Here is a 17,269-nt window from a genome sequence, read left to right as displayed (position 1 = left end):
AGTGCCTGAACTTGGGCTGAGTGTGGAGGTATGGGGGGCTGCAGGCAGCTTGTCTTATTGTAGGAGCCCAATTCCATTGTACTCATTGTGCCACCATTATCAGTAAGTAATTTAATCTACTAGTATTTTATCCTGCAGTTATTTGTATACACTTCTCCAGAGTACTCAACAAAGTGGTCATACTGGCTAATCCCAGTGCTTATGTATCAATGCTGACAGCTAATCCCAGTGCTTATGTATCAATGCTGACAGCTACTCGCTATTATTTCTACAAGCTTATCACTATACTCAGCTATAGGCTGCCAGCTAATCACTATACTCAGCTATAGGCTGCCAGCTAATCACTATACTCAGCTATAGGCTGCCAGCTAATCACTATACTCAGCTATAGGCTGCCAGCTAATCACTATACTCAGCTATAGGCTGCCAGCTAATCACTATACTCAGCTATAGGCTGCCAGCTAATCACTATACTCAGCTATAGGCTGCCAGCTACTCACTATACGCAGATATAGGCTGCCAGCTAATAACCATACTCAGCTATAGGCTGCCAGCTAATCACTATACTCAGCTATAGGCTGCCAGCTAATCACTATACTCAGCTATAGGCTGCCAGCTAATCACTATACTCAGCTATAGGCTGCCAGCTAATCACTATACTCAGCTATAGGCTGCCAGCTACTCACTATACGCAGCTATAGGCTGCCAGCTAATAACCATACTCAGCTATAGACTGCCAGCTAATAACTATACTCAGCTATAGGCTGCCAGCTAATAACTATACTCAGCTATAGGCTGCCAGCTACTCACTATACTCAGCTATAGGCTGCCAGCTAATCACTACACTCAGCTATAGGCTGCCAGCTAATCACTATACTCAGCTATAGGCTGCCAGCTAATCACTATACTCAGCTATAGGCTGCCAGCTTATCACTATACTCAGCTATAGGCTGCCAGCTACTCACTATACTCAGCTATAGGCTGCCAGCTTATCATTATACTCAGCTATAGGCTGCCAGCTACTCACTATCAATTCTGCAAAGTACTCAGTGCTGGATATGCTATCAGTACTACAAGCTACTATATGTAACTATTGTTCCTGCAAGCTAACCTGTATATGTGTATATATAAATATATCTCAAGCTAACCACTCCAGTGCTGGATATGCTATCAATACTATATGTAATTATTGTTCCTGAATTCCTGAATATATTAATACTGCTAAGTACTCACTGCTGGATATGCTGTCAGTACTGCAAGCTAGTCTACATAACTATTGTTCCTGCAAGCTAAGATCTGTACAAATCTATCAATATAACCTGCTAACCACTCTACTCCTCTATTTATACTGCAAAGTAATGACTTCTGGATATGCTGTCGATACTTCAAGACACTCTAACTCTAACTTTTGTTCCTCTGTACAAAACAATCAATATATGGAGTCTGTCCAGTACACCTCCCCCTGGCTGACCACTATACAGTATAACTGCCCCTGGCTGACCACTATACAGTATAACTGCCCCTGGCTGACCACTATACAGTATAACTGCCCCTGGCTGACCACTATACAGTATAACTGCCCCTGGCTGACCACTATACAGTATAACTGCCCCTGGCTGACCACTATACAGTATAACTGCCCCTGGCTGACCACTATACAGTATAACTGCCCCTGGCTGCAGGGCCGTATTTACCACTAGGCACCCGTGGTCTGGTGCCTAGGGCAGCACCTTGCAGGGGGGCAGCACCAGGGAGCAGGGGGACAGAAAAAAACTATTTTTTTTTTGTTTTTATTTTTTTAGTTTCCCTCCTCCCGTACAGACTTGCCAGCAAATCTGGTGTCTTTTCCAGGGGGTGGGGGGTATGGTGGTATTGGTCAGGTCTGGTATCGCCAATAGGTGTGTGAAGATGGGGCGTCCCTGGCTGACCACTGTCCAGTATAACTGCCCCTGGCTGACCACTGTCCAGTATAACTGCCCCTGGCTGACCACTGTCCAGTATAACTGCCCCTGGCTGACCACTGTCCGGTATAACTGCCCCTGGCTGACTACTGTCTAGTATAACTGCCCCTGGCTGACCACTGTCCAATATAACTGCCCCTGGCTGACCACTGTCCAATATAACTGCTCCTGGCTGACCATTGTCCAGTATAACTGCCCCTGGCTGACCATTGTCCAGTATAACTGCTCCTGGGTGACCATTGTCCAGTATAACTGCCCCTGGCTGACCATTGTCCAGTATAACTGCCCCTGGCTGACCACTGTGCTGATCTATCACTACTACAGGTGATTCCATGTAACTATTACTTATACAAGCTAACCACTGTAGTCATCTAGTAATGGTATAAACTAGCAATTGTAGGGACCTATATAAAGTGCTATCAATAAAAACTAAAAGCAAAAGCAATTCCATGTAGTTAGTGTGCCTTTAAGCTAGCCACTCTACTTTTTTTTTTTACCAATTCTGCAAATATTCATGCATTACTACTACAAGCTAATCGATTTAATTGTTACTCTGAATGCTAACCACTGTACCTATCCACCAATACTACAAGCTAACCACTGTACCTATCCACCAATACTACAAGCTAACCACTGTACCTATCCACCAATACTACAAGCTAACCACTGCACCTATCCACCAATACTGTAAGCTAACAATTCTACTTATCCACCAATACATAGTTACATAGTTACATAGTTACATAGTTAATACGGTTGAAAAAAGACACATGTCCATCAAGTTCATACTTGCTACTTGCTAACCACTGCACCTATCCACCAATACTGGAAGCTAACCACTGTACCTATCCACCAATACTGTAAGCTAACTACTGTACCTATCAACCAAGACTACAAGCTAACCACTGTACCTATCCAATAATACTGCAAGCTAACCACTGTACCTATCCAATAATACTGCAAGCTAACCACTGTACCTATCCAGTAATACTATAAGCTAACCACTGCACCTATCCAGTAATACTATAAGCTAACCACTGTACCTATCCACCAATACTATAAGCTAACCACTGCACCTATCCAGTAATACTATAAGCTAACCACTGTACCTATCCAGTAATACTATAAGCTAACCACTGTACCTATCCACCAATACTATAAGCTAACCACTGCACCTATCCACCAATACTGCAAGCTAACCACTGTACCTATCCACCAATACTACAAGCTAACCACTGTAACAATCCACCAATACTATAAGCTAACCACTGCACCTATCTACCAATTCTACAAGCTAACCACTGTACCTATCCACCAACACTACAAGCTAACCACTGTACCTTTTCACCAATACTACAAGCTAACCACTATACCTTTCCACCAATACTACAAGCTAACCACTGTACCTTTCCACCAATACTACAAGCTAATCACTGTACCTATCCACCAATAATGCAAGCTAACCACTGTACCTATCCACCAATAATGCAAGCTAACCACTGTACCTATCCACCAATAATGCAAGCTAACCACTGTACCTATCCACCAATACTACAAGCTAACCACTGTACCTATCCACCAATACTACAAGCTAACCACTGTACCTATCCACCAATACTTAAAAGCTAACCACTGTACCTATCCACCAATACTACAAGCTAACCACTGTACTTATCCACCAATACTACAAGCTAACCACTGTACCCATCCATTAATACTACAAGCTAACCACTGTACCTATCCACCAATACTACAAGCTAACCACTGTACCCATCCACCAATACTACAAGCTAACCACTGTACTTATCCACCAATACTACAAGCTAACCACTGCACCTATCCACCAATACTACAAGCTAACCACTGTACCCATCCATTAATACTACAAGCTAACCACTGTACCTATCCACCAATACTACAAGCTAACCACTGTACCTATCCAATAATACTGCAAGCTAACCACTGTACCTATCCACCAATACTACAAGTTAACCACTGTACCTATCCAATAATACTTCAAGCTAACCACTGTGCCTATCCACCAATACTACAAGCTAACCACTGTACCCATCCATTAATAATATAAGCTATCCACTGTACTCATCCATTAGTGGTACAAGCTGATCACTGCACTCACATCAGTCAATAGTATGAACGTATGTATGACGTGCACTCATGCAGCCGTACAGCCAGCTACCCCCTGCACCCATCCACCAGTAGTCCAGGTTACTCAATGCACTGATCCATAAGCTATTAGTCCAGCAACCCACAGCTAATCACCCATTAATCCTACTCCAGCAAAAATCATTTTCTTTCAAATCAACTGTTTTCAGAAAGTTATATAGATTTGTAATTTAATTCTATTTAAAAATCTCCAGTCTTCCAGTACTTATCAGCTGCTTTATGTCCTGCAGGAAGTGGTGTATTCTTCCCAGTCTGACACAGTGCTCTCTGCTGCCACCTCTGTCCATGTCAGGAACTGTCCAGAGCAGGAGAGGTTTTTATGGGGATTTGCTACTGCTCTGGACAGTTCCTGACATGGACAGAGGTGGCAGCAGAGAGCACTGTGTCAGACTGGAAAGAATACACCACTTCCTGCAGGACATGCAGCAACTGATAAGTATGGGAAAACTTGAGATTTTTTTAATTAGAAGTAAATTACAAATCTATATAACTTTCTGAAACCAGTTGATTTGAAAGAAAATGATTTTCGCTGGATAACCCCTTTAACTTGGCTCTAGCCAATGTTATAGCTGAGCATCTACCTCCCAATGGTTGGAGTCCCCCACCGATCTGATAGTTGTCCTCTATCATGTGGATGATGATACATTTTAAACCTTGGATAAGCCCTTTAAAGTTTATCTCTATGGGACCCTGTATGGGCGCAAAAGAGTGCCGGTCAGAAAGATTAGAGCTCACTTGCAGTACCTTCAAAAGGCACGATAATATACAAAAAACTGTTTGTAGATAGAGGATGGAACTGCAGATCCCCATAATGCAGTAGCTTAGTACAACAGGCTAGAATAGAGAAGCAGGGCTGCTGTCAGAGGTCTGTGTGGTCACATGACAGCAATGGGGAAGGGGTGTGTGTTCGGCATGGACCAATCAGGAAGTGAGAATCACAGAGCTGTGCAGGAGGACAGTGACAGAAGCTTCTCTATACAACAGTGTGTATAGCTGAGTGTAAGTGCAGGCAAAGTATAGCAGCAGGTTGTATAGCTGAGTGTGAGTGCAGGCACATTATAACACCAGTGAATATAGCTGAGTGTAAGTGCAGGCACATTATTACTGCAGTGTGTATAGCTGAGTGTAAGTGCAGACAGATTATAACAGGAATGGAAAGGATGGGAAACACAAGGGCTGACAGAGACTGCAGGGAGGAATGAGCAGGGCAGATGTGGGCACAGTATAGCAGCACTCTCTGTCCGGGGAGAGAGGGGTTACAGCTATGGAGAGATTACCTCCACCGTCCTGTTCTCTTATGCAAGCCCCAGCCTGAAGTTGATATGCTATGATGTGAAAGGTGGGGGAGACTTCCTGGGTCAGAGTACAGTGCTGTAGACCCCGCTATGTAGAACATTCCCCTCCCCCACTCATCCTCCCACCCAGCACAGGGAGCTCTTAAACTAAAGCAATGCTCCTAAACCAAGTCACAATTTTGAAAAACTGTGAGCTCTTCTTGCAAAACGCTCTCAATCCAAGTTACTCTTAAAACAAGGTACCACTGTATATTGGAATTCCTCTGTATTTCCGTCAGCAGAAAACGTTGTTGAGCACGGAAACTGGCATTTTTTTCACCACCGGATCCCAGCGCTGACCAAGTACTCCAAAAAATATTTTTAAGATTTGTAATGGTACTGACTATTGGCACTGCCAATGACCCAAGCATGGTGTATTCACTGTGTAGGTCCTTAGTGAAGAACCACAGAGTCCCGTTACAATAAATAAAATCTGTTTACTTGATGTAGAAAGCAGGTAATACAGCTTTGCCTTGATATTGTACTTTATACGGGTACTTTATACCCGTCCTAGAGGGTGACACAAGCCCCAGACCTGGGATGAGCAGAGTGGTCAGAGTTCTCTGATTACACCCACACTGCGAGATAGAGTTCCTAGGCTTCTAGCAACTTTGCTCAATCCGGATCAGTTCCTTTACTTTTTATGGATACTGTCCTGCACTGTGTTGCTCTTGTCCACGGCGTGGGTTGAGATGATCCCTGACTTGTCCTCTCTAGTAGCAACTTAACACTGCATAGCATTTAGTAGTGTTGCTTGAGGAGAAACTGTGTCTAGGTCTAGCATATACATGTGCTCTGCTCAACGTCTAGAGCACAACTCCCTGAACGGAGGACCTGGCAGGAGCCAGGGCCCAACTTGGCTGCTGTAGGGAGCGTTCTAGCTTGCATCCTTCCCCTACAGAATTCAGAGTAGAAAGACCCTACACTTCCTCTACCCATGTTACTTCCTTTCTACAGCACATGTAAGGTGTGCTGTGAGTCGGTGAGGATTGCATTTGAAAGATGTAAAGAGAAAGGTGATAGGAAAGAAGAAGAAAGAACTCTCATTGGTGTACAGACACACAAGAAACCTTTAGCTTCTACAGCCATGCAATATCTAGGCATACATACTTGCAATAATGACATCTAGTGGTAAAACTTTGGTACTGCTACATTACCACTTACACATAAGAGTACAGATTTTTGTGAAGGGTGTAACCAATAGCAACACTTATTGTGGGACACCACACACATCATCTATATATCCTTGTACACAGTCCACTATGTAACCTGATGTGTCGGGGTTAGGGTCTCATTCATGTACTCACTTCTAGTCCTCTTTTAGATCACTACTGATATAGTGAGCAGCTCTAGATCAATAAAGAGTTTATGAATTTAATCCTCAGTTACCAAATCTACACATTCTGCAAGGACACCAGGAACTGTAGACCTGCACAAGGCTGGGATGGGCTACAGGACAATAGGCAAGCAGCTTGGTGAGAAGGCAACAACTGTTGGCGCAATTATTACAAAATAAAGGAAACACGAAAGGACTGTCAATCTGCCTTGGTCTGGGGCTCCATACAAAATCTTACCTTGTTGGGAAAGGAAAATTGCAGAATCAGCCCAGAACTCCCCAAGGTATAGGGGTGGAAACATCATACTTTAGGGTGCTTTTCTGCAAAAGGGATAGGAGGACTGCACTGTATTAAAGGAAGGATGGATGGGGTCAAGTATTGTGAGATTATGGCCAACGACCTCATTTCCTCAGTAAGGACGGGTTCACACTACGGAATTCTCGCGGACAATGTCCGCGGAATTCCGTCAGCTGTCCACCCGCACGGGCACGTGCTTTTCCGCCGGCTCCATAGACACCATTCTATGGGCCGGCGTATTCCGCGATCCGCTAAAAGAAGTGACATGACACTTCTTTCAGCGTATAGCGGAATATGCCGGCCCATAGAATGGTGTCTATGGGGCCGGCGGAAAGGCGCCCAGATGTGCGGGCGGACAGCTGACGGAATTCCGCGGACATTGTCCGCGAGAATTCCGTAGTGTGAACCCGTCCTAAGGGTATATGCACAATGAGCAATTCTCACAGAATTTCGAGTGGATTCCTTGTGCATTTTGACGGGAAATCTGCTCAAAATTCCACACATAAAAAATTTTCAGTCTTGGCTCCCATAGGTTTCTATTAGATTTCAGCGCATTACACATGGAGGAATTTTCCGTCCGGAAAATCCGCGCAGAATCCATGTTCGGCCCAAAGAATTGACATGTCAATTCTTTGGGCGGATTTCGCTAGAGGATTCCTATTGAAGTCAATGGGGCTTAAATTCTGCTTGACATTCTGCTTAAATTGCACTCCTATTCAGCCAGAACAGAAAAGGAGAGGAATTTCAAGCAGAAATCTTGCCTTTTTAATTCCTTGCCTTTTAATTTTTTAATTCAGTGTGCATATACCCCAAGAGCATTGAAGATGGGTCGTGGCTGGGATTTCAGCATGGCAATGACCCAAACACACAGATAGGGCAACTAAGGAGGAAATACACAGCCAGGGCAACTAAGGAGCAGCTCCATAAGAAGCATCTCAAGGTCCTGGAGGGGCCGCCAGTCTCCACACCTGATCCCAATAAAAAATCTTTGGAGGGACCGACAGCTCCGAAACCTGAAAGATCTGGAGAAGATGTGTGTGGAGGAGGGGGACACAATCCCTGCTGCAGTGTCGGTGAACTACAGGAAACGTACGACCTCTGTTCTGTTTTCCTATTTTATCAAATACTAAATGTATGCAATAAAGTGCAAAATACAGTACAGAACAATGTATTACTTAAATAATTCTGTTCAGCTGTTCTCCTAATATGCAGGAGAATGAGATTCGTAATGTGTCACTCCCTCCGCCCTTCAGCTGCTGATTGATAGCTGTCTGTCTATACACAATACATATATATATAGTGGGAAGAGGGAGCTGATGCTCATGTATATCAAGGACTACTGAGCACATGCACATAATGAAGAGGACTAGTTATCGTCCTTGTTATTCAGGATATCTCTGACACATCATTCTGTTCAGCTTCTCTGTCATTAGTTTATGCTAGTTTACACTAAAAGTGGTTGAAAATTGTCTAAAACCAATAATAAATGTGGAGAAACGGGCATCAGTTTTTTATAGCTAAAATTCTGGCAAAGACACATTAGTAAATCTGGGCCGATGTCCCTTGGACAGATGAGATAAAAAAGGAGATGGTTGGCCATAATGCACAGTGAATGTATTTTAGAGTCAGACTATCTATCCCAGTGATTTTCAACCTTTTTTGAGCCGCGGCACACTTTTTATACTTAAAAAATCCCGGGGCACACCACCAACCAAAATGGCACAAAATGACACTAAAACAGTACATACAGTATTATACATATAGTTAATAATATAGATTCTAAATGTATTTATACTCACTCAGTGTGAAACCTGGGCCTGTTTTCTTCTCCCCCTGTGCTTCTCTCCTGTGCTTCTCTCCACCATACTTCTCCCCTCTGCTTCTGTCCTGTGCTTCTCTCCCCCGTGCTTCTCTCCACCAAACTTCTCTCCCCCCTGCTTCTCTCCACCATACTTCTCTCCCCACTGCTTCTCTCCACCAAACTTCTCTCCCCTGTTTCTCCCCCATCCCCATGTTTCTCTCCCCCCTGCTTCTCTCCCCTGTTTCTTCCCCATCCCCAGGTTTCTCTCCCCCATTGTTTTCTCCTGTTTCACAGGGGCACCATAGTTTGGGGAACTTTCCCCGCGGCACACCCGACCATGTGTCGCGGCACACTAGTTGAAAATCACTGATCTATCCAACAGCTAAAACGGGGTCACGCATCAGGACGAGGATCCAATGATGAAGGTTCTCCAGCAATCAGTGCACGGCAGCACTGACTGGCTGATGGGGAGCGAGGGGATCCGGGAGCCTAAGACAGCCATGGTGCCGAGCAGGTAATGTATGCTCTGGGCCGGGGGTTGCAGGCGGCAGGATGCGGGGGATTAAAGGGGCCGGGTCACATATCCGCAGCAGGGTATGTGACCCCATAGACCTTCACTATACCAGGATCCTCAAGCTCGCAGCATGAAATCTGCTGTGGATCCAGTACGTGTGAAGCTACCTTTAAGGTGTTCCATGGCCCAAAGTCTGGACCTCAACCCTACTGAAATGCAGTGGTGGGCCCTTAAAGGGGTTCTCCAGCACTACAAAAACATGGTCGCTTTCTTCCAGAGACAGCATCTCTCTTGTCTCCAGTTTTGTAACTCTGTTCCATTGAAGTGCATGGAAATTAATTGCAAATCAAACCTGACCTGGTACAGAAGTGGTGCTGGAAGAAAGTGGCCGTGTTTTTTAAAGAGAGCTCTGCATAAACCAACAGCCACAGACCTCAATGAACTGCTGAAAAGAGAAGACAGCACAACTACTGTATGTACAACAAAAATGTTTTGTTTTGTTTTCATTCAAATCAACTGGTACTGGAAAGTTATACAGATTTATAAACTACTTCTATTTTAATATCTCCAGTCTTCCAGTACTTATCAGCTGCTGTATGTCCTGCAGGAAGTGGTGTATTCTTTCCAGTCTGACGAGTGCTCTCTGCTGCCACCACTGTCCATGGCGGGAACTCTCTATAGCAGTAGCAAATCCCCATAGTAAACTGCTTCTGCTTTGGACATGAACAGAGGTGGCAGCAGAGAACACCACTTCCTGCAGGACATACAGCAGCTGATAAATACTGAAAGACTTGAGATTTTTAAAAAGAGGTAATTTACAAATCTATATAACTTTTTGGTACCAGCTGATTTGAAAAGAATAGGTCGTCTTAAAAATTGTATACAGGTGGGGAATAGGGTAAAATAATAAAGAAAAAAGATGTACCTACCCATCCACTTGCTGCTGCAGCACCTCTTTATTCTCTGGAACTGCTGCAATGGGAATGTAACACCACAGCCAATAAGCATTCATGTAGTGCATGGGCTGCTGATGCCTGGGATTGGCTGCAGTGTTACATGCTTAAAGGGATTTTTCAGGATTTAAAAAAAAGTCTGCTTTCTTTCAAAAACAGCACCACCCCTGTCTTCGGGTTATGTGATGGATTACAGTTCGGCTCCATTTACTTCAGTAGAAGATAGTTGCAATAACAAACACAAAGAGTGGTGCTGTTTCTGTAAGAAAGCAGACATATATATTTTTTTTTAATCCTGCGGATGTCATTGCAGCATTTCCATTAGGGAAAATAGAAGTGGGAGTAAGTTGGGTGACGAGAACAGTTTTTTAGGTTTTATGTGTGGTGGCTTTTGGGCAAAAATATTGGTGTAGCGCAGACCTCACCTGATCTTATATTCCAGTAATTTAGGAGATGTAGCTTTGTATGTATACAGCCCTCTCTGCTAAAGTCTATGAGAGTTATGGAAAAAGCCAATCCAGCATTTTTCTTAAAGGGGTACTCCGGCAAAAAAAAATATTTCTTTCAAATCAACTGGTGTCAGAAAGATATATAGATCTGTAATTACTTCTATTTAAAAATCTCCAGTCTTCCAGTACTTATCAGCTGCTGTGTGTCCTGCAGGAAGTGGTGTATTCTTTTTCCAGTCTAGAGAGCAGGAGAGGTTTTCTATGGGGATTTGCTACTGCTCTGGTCAGTTCCTGACATGGACAGAGGTGGCAGAAGTGAGCACTGCCTCACACCGGAAAGAATACACCACTTCCTGCAGGACGTACAGCAGCTGATAAGTACTGGAAGAATTGAGATTTATTAGAAGTAAATTTAAAATCTCTGCCACTTTCTGACACCAGTCGATTTAAAAGAAGATTACCCCCTTAACAAGAGCCAATTATCAGGAACAAGCAACCCTGGATAGGGTCACATGCTAAAATTGTGTCAGCATGTGCTATCATACATCTGCGCCAATGTTCTTACTGATCTCCACTGATCTCCTCAGCTGTTCCAGAATGATCATCATGAAGACTTCTATGGCGTCATGACTCCATATACCGACCACATTCATAATGGGGGAGATTTATCAAACACGGTGTAAAGTAGAATTGGCTCAGTTCCCCCTAGCAACCAATCAGATTCCACCTTTCATTCCTCACAGACTCTTTGGAAAATGAAAGGTGGAATCTGATTGGTTGCTAGGGGCAACTGAGCCAGTTTCACTTTACACCATGTTTTACTATTTGTAGTGTCTACAATCCTGCAGTGATCAATAACGTGATCAGGTCCTATTGCACCGATACTACAAATAGTAATATTGGGACAACGCTTCTATACCTACATATAATACGCCATCAAGCGCCGCATGGCGCATGGCGCGGTTGTATTATTATACCCCCAGCCTGGATGTAGAAGGAATATTCTCCCCCTGCTGCTATCATAGTCTGCTAATCCAACCAACAATACAATAATCATTCCATTATACAGAGACTATACAGAATGAGAGAAACCTAGCTGTTCATGTGCAAAAACAGCGCCACCCCTGTCCTCAGGTTGTGTGCGGTATTGCAACTCAGCTTTATTCACTTCGCTAGAACTGAGCTGCAAATCCCCACTCCCAAACTGAGGACAGGAGTGATGCTGTTTGTATGTGATATGCTTTCCTAATCCTGGATGACCCCTTTAATAACAGGAAACATTTGTCTTATATGCTAACAACTTCTATAGATAAACTTTTCTCTACTTATTACCTTGTTCTTCAGACTCTTTCCACTAAGAATGAGCTGTAGGTGACATCACCTGTTGTGGGAATTCCTTTAAATTCCTGCACTGTGCTCTGCAGCGCCACCACAGGTGATATGAGGCATTGCATGTTGCTCATTGAAAGCAAAGAACTGTCCTTCTAATGCAGGGATGGGGAACCTTCGGCCCTCCAGCTGTTGCAAAACTACAATTCCCATCATGCCTGGACAGCCAAAGCTTCGCTTTGGCTGTCCAGGCATGATGGGAATTGTAGTTTTGCAACAGCTGGAGGGCCGAAGGTTCCCCATCCCTGTATCTAATGCTATATTCCACAACCTGTGGCTCTCCAGCTGCTGCAAAACTACAATTCCCATCATGCTCAAACAGCTGATGGGAGTTGGAACACTTTGATAGTGTAGGGATATTTCAGTGCTCCCTCCAGACACTCTCTCTTCCAGCTAAGTGGAGCTGGTTAAAGGGGTTATACAGTCCTACAAAAACATGGCCACTTTCTTCCAGAGACAGCACCACTCTTGTCTCCAGTTCAGGTGCGGTTTGCAATTAAGCTCCATTCACTTCAATGGAACCGAGCAGCAAAACCCCGCCCAAGCTGGAGACAAGAGTGGTGCTGTCTCTGGAAGAAATAAGCCATGTTTTTGTAGTGCTCGATAATCCCTTTAAGAATTATAGGACTGAAAAACTGTATTTGCAATGTAGCAGAGCGGGGTTTGTCGCCCATGCTCAAATCTTCAGATATATTTACTGGGGGTGTTATTATGGTGCCCAACAGAACCAAATAACACATTCAGCTCTGCTACATCTTTACTTACAGTGGAACAATTGTTAAAGGGATACTAAGGTAATTTCTTTTCTTTCTTTCTTTTTTTTTTTTTTTAAATCAGCTGATGTCAGAAAGTAATGGTGCGTTTACACAGGCAGATTTATCTGACAGATTTTGGAAGCCAAAGCCTGGAATAGGTTTGAAAAGAGGAGAAATCTCAGTCTTTTCTTTATGACCTGCTCCCTGTTTATAGTCTGTTCCTGGTTTTGGCTTCAAAGATCTGTCAGATAAATCTGCCTGTGTAAACGCACCATTATATAGATTTGTAATTTATTTCGATCTATTTAAAAATAGTCTTTCACTACTCATCAGCTGCTGTATGTCCTGCAGGAAGTGGTGTATTCTATCCAGTCTGACACAGTGCTCTCTGCTGCCACCTCTGTCCTTGTTAGGAATTGTCCAGAGCAGTAGCAAATCCCTATAGAAAATCTCTCCTGCCTGTATGCTGTATAATACCTGCTGGGCATACAGCAGCTGATAAGTACTGGAAGACTTGAGATTTTTAAATGGAAGTAGATTATAAATCTATATATCTTTCTAATACCTGTTGATCTGATAGAGGAAAAAGAAATTTCGCCGGAGTGCCAGATTGTAACATTACATGGGGAAAGCTCCTTTTTCAAAACTAATCCCATAGCTGTCAATGGGATCATTCAAGGTGTCTGGTGGGGAGCGCTGGACCGTTCCATACACATCACATAGGAGAAAGTGTCTGGCAGCAGTTTACTAACCAACTTTAAAAATGTGACAGTACATATAGTATATACCCCAGTGCAGTCAGTGATGTGAATACAACACAAGCTAAAATATCATTTAAAAAACCACATTTATTCAATAAGAAACAAATATGAAAAAATAAATTATAGTTGTGTCCCCGGATGATCCGCATCTTGTGCTTTTTGCATATTTCACATTAAATTAGATATAAATTATACATTCATTTCCCATCTACTCCAATTAGAATAAATATATAAATATAGAGATGATTGCCACTTCCATTGTACACATCTTATAAATTACATTGCACAGTATCAGCTATGTACAGAGGTATATACAGGGGTATACAGGGTGTATTTACAGGGGGGGGGGGGGGAAGCAAGTGCAGGGTCACAGGTCCAGGCAGAGGGTCAGGGGGGGCTCATTCTCTATGTCATTCAGGGAGGATTTGCTTAGTTTCCTGGGGTCTTCGGGGGTCCACACTTTGGCGGTCCTGACAATGTTCTGATCTCTTAGCTGCTTCTCATCAGTCCAGGAAAGAGAATGACCAGCAAGAGGGGGGAGTCCATAATCTGGGTCACTGGGGGACGGAGACCCTGGGAGGGAAGAAACAAACACATCAGTTACTGAAGCCTGATAATCCCATGGCAGCTCTGCACTGGGGTCTGGCTGCAAACTCTGTATACTTGTCTATATGCTATATCCTATAGTCTATATACTTGTCTATACTCTATATTCTATAGTCTATATACTTGTCTATACTCTATATCCCATAGTCTATATACTTGTCTATTCTCTATATCCTAAAGTCTATATACTTGTCTATACTCTATATCCCATAGTCTATATACTTGTCTATTCTCTATATCCTAAAGTCTATATACTTGTCTATACTCTATATCCCATAGTCTATATACTTGTCTATTCTCTATATCCTATAGTCTATATACTTGTCTATACTCTATATCCTAAAGTCTATATACTTGTCTATACTCTATATCCCATAGTCTATATACTACTTTATACTCTATATCCCATAGTCTATATGCTTGTATACACTCTATATCCCATATTCTATACTCTATATCCTATAGTCTATATACTTGTCTATACTCTATATCCTATAGTCTATATACTTGTCTATATATCCTATAGTCTATATACTTGTCTATACTCTATATCCCATAGTCTATATGCTACTTTATACTCTATGTCCTATAGTCTATATACTTGTATATACTATATATCCCATAGTCTATATGCTACTTTATACTCTATGTCCTATAGTCTATATACTTGTATATACTATATATCCCATAGTCTATATACTACTTTATACTCTATATCCCATAGTCTATATACTTGTGTTTATGCTTTATATCCTATAGTCTATATGCTTGTTTATATTCCATAGTCTATATACTTATTTATACTCTATGTCCCATAGTCTATACACCACTTTATAATCTATATCTCACAGTCTACATAGTTAAATATTCTGTATACATCATAGTCTACAGTATATAGTATGTTCTACATCCTATATTACAGTCAGTATCCTCCCTATACGGTATCTTGTAGCTTATATACTTATATATTTTATATACCTTATAGCCTATATACTTATATATTCTATATACATCATAGCCTAAATACTTGTATATTCTCTGTATCACATAGTCTGCATACGTATATTCCATATACCTTATAGCCTATATACTTCTATATACTTTATATCTCATAGTAAGTATACTTTTACATTCTATTTACCTAACGGTCTATATACAGTACTCTGTATATTCTATAGATCTCATAGCCTGGATATTTAGATATTCTATATACTCCATGGTCTATAAATGTATGTATTCTCTATATCTCATAGTCTATATACTTGTATATACTTTATATCTCATAGTCAATATACTTGTATATACTTTATATCTCATAGTCAATATACTTGTATATACTTTATATCTCATAGTCTAAGTCAGGGATCATCACCTGTGGCTCTCCAGCTGCTGATACACTACAACTCCCATTGACTGTCATGCTGAGAGCTGTAGGTTTGCAAAAACTGGAGAGTCACAGGTAGGAGAACACTTGTCTATGTAATATATATATATATATATATATATATATATATATATATATATATATATATATATATACCTCAGATTCTATGTTTTACATATCTCATACCGTATATAAGTTTAGCTGCATCACTCTACATACACCCAAGCCAATAATTATTTATACTCCATTGTCTATATACCTATATACACCTCATAGCCTGTTTATGATTATAATAATCGATGATAGCCTTTATGCTAATACATCCTATATACATCATCCTATATACTTTATAGCAGGGGTAGGGAACCTTGGCTCTCCAGCTGTTGCAAAACTACAACTCCCATCATGCCTGGACAGTGAAAGCTGGGAAGACAAGGTTCCCTAGCAATGCTTTATAGCATTTTTTAAAGAAACACAAACAACCTTAAACAGTTCAGAAACTACAAGTACCAGCAATCCCAATATTAAATATACACATAGCAATTATTCTATAATTATTCTATCCTGTTGCATTGGTTTCTAGTAGTTTCTGGATAGTTATTGGGGACCACTGGTTGAACCCCCTCCCCAGCTCTGCCACTTACTTGTGCCCCTATGGCAGATGATGACCTTCTTGGGCTGCAGGGAGCCCTCAGAGTTGGGGTTCCTCAGGGGGAGATCTGACTGCACCAGCTCGCTGAGGAAGTTGATGTATCCTATGGCCAAGCGCAGGGTGTCCACCTTGGAGAGTCTCTTCTCATAGGGCAGGGTGGGGATGTGAGACCTGAGCCCCTCGAAGGCATCATTGATGGACTGCATCCTCCTCCTCTCCCTGACATTGGCCGCCTGCCGCAGCTGCTGCAGCTCTCTTTCAGACCTGATCCTTCTCCTCCTCTTGGCAGCCGAGCTGCCCCCCTTCATTCCTGGAGACAAGTCGCAGCCCCCCTCCCCACAGTCATAGGGGAAGCCCCCAGAGGAGGAAGAAGAGAAGGAGAAGTTGCCAGCATCGCAGTAGTCCTCCCCATGGAGTATCCTACTGTCCTTATAGTAGTCCTGGATCTGACCAGTCAAGAAGTCCACATCATCTTCAAAGAAGTCCTCAGCATCCAAGTGGTCCCTGGAGGACTGGTCGGTGAAGAAGTCTTCTTCATCAAAGTAAGGGGAAGGGAAGGACTCCAGGCCTGTGAACTGCTCCAGCACTGTGTCCATGGTGGTGGTCTGTGGGTGCACAGCAGTGGTCTGGTCCCTGGTGTCCCTGGGCAAGTTCTAAAGAGGAGACACGCGAGGATTCTTATAAGAACATCCCCAGACGCGTGCCTTCACCCCCAGCCCAGAGCCAATCACAGAGTGGGCACCCCCTCCTCCCTGGTCACCTACATGTGCCCACCCACCCCCTCCTCTCACCACCCACCCACCCACTCAGTGACACAGGTAGCCCAGCTGCTCCCTCCCTTCTATCTCATCCTTGCAGAAGAGGACGAGGTCAAGAGGAAAGAAAACAGCCA

General features: G+C 42.8%; 1 protein-coding gene across 1 annotated transcript; it reads right to left on the bottom strand.

Annotated features, from left to right (window-relative positions):
• Positions 1-13,873: 13,873 nt before the first annotated feature.
• On the bottom strand, positions 13,874-17,007 carry PTF1A (pancreas associated transcription factor 1a). The gene is made up of 2 exons (XM_069960534.1): positions 16,370-17,007; positions 13,874-14,308 (listed from the first exon to the last, which is right to left on the bottom strand). The coding sequence occupies exons 1-2, from the start codon at positions 16,971-16,973 to the stop codon at positions 14,103-14,105; spliced, it is 810 nt and encodes a 269-aa protein (XP_069816635.1). The 5' UTR covers positions 16,974-17,007; the 3' UTR covers positions 13,874-14,102.
• Between the last annotated feature and the right edge of the window lie 262 nt (positions 17,008-17,269).

The sequence above is a fragment of the Dendropsophus ebraccatus genome, chromosome 2 (genome assembly GCF_027789765.1).
Source record: "Dendropsophus ebraccatus isolate aDenEbr1 chromosome 2, aDenEbr1.pat, whole genome shotgun sequence".
NCBI lineage: Eukaryota > Metazoa > Chordata > Amphibia > Anura > Hylidae > Dendropsophus > Dendropsophus ebraccatus.
Note: the sequence above shows the minus strand (reverse complement) of the source record. Positions and strands in the feature narration are given on the sequence as shown.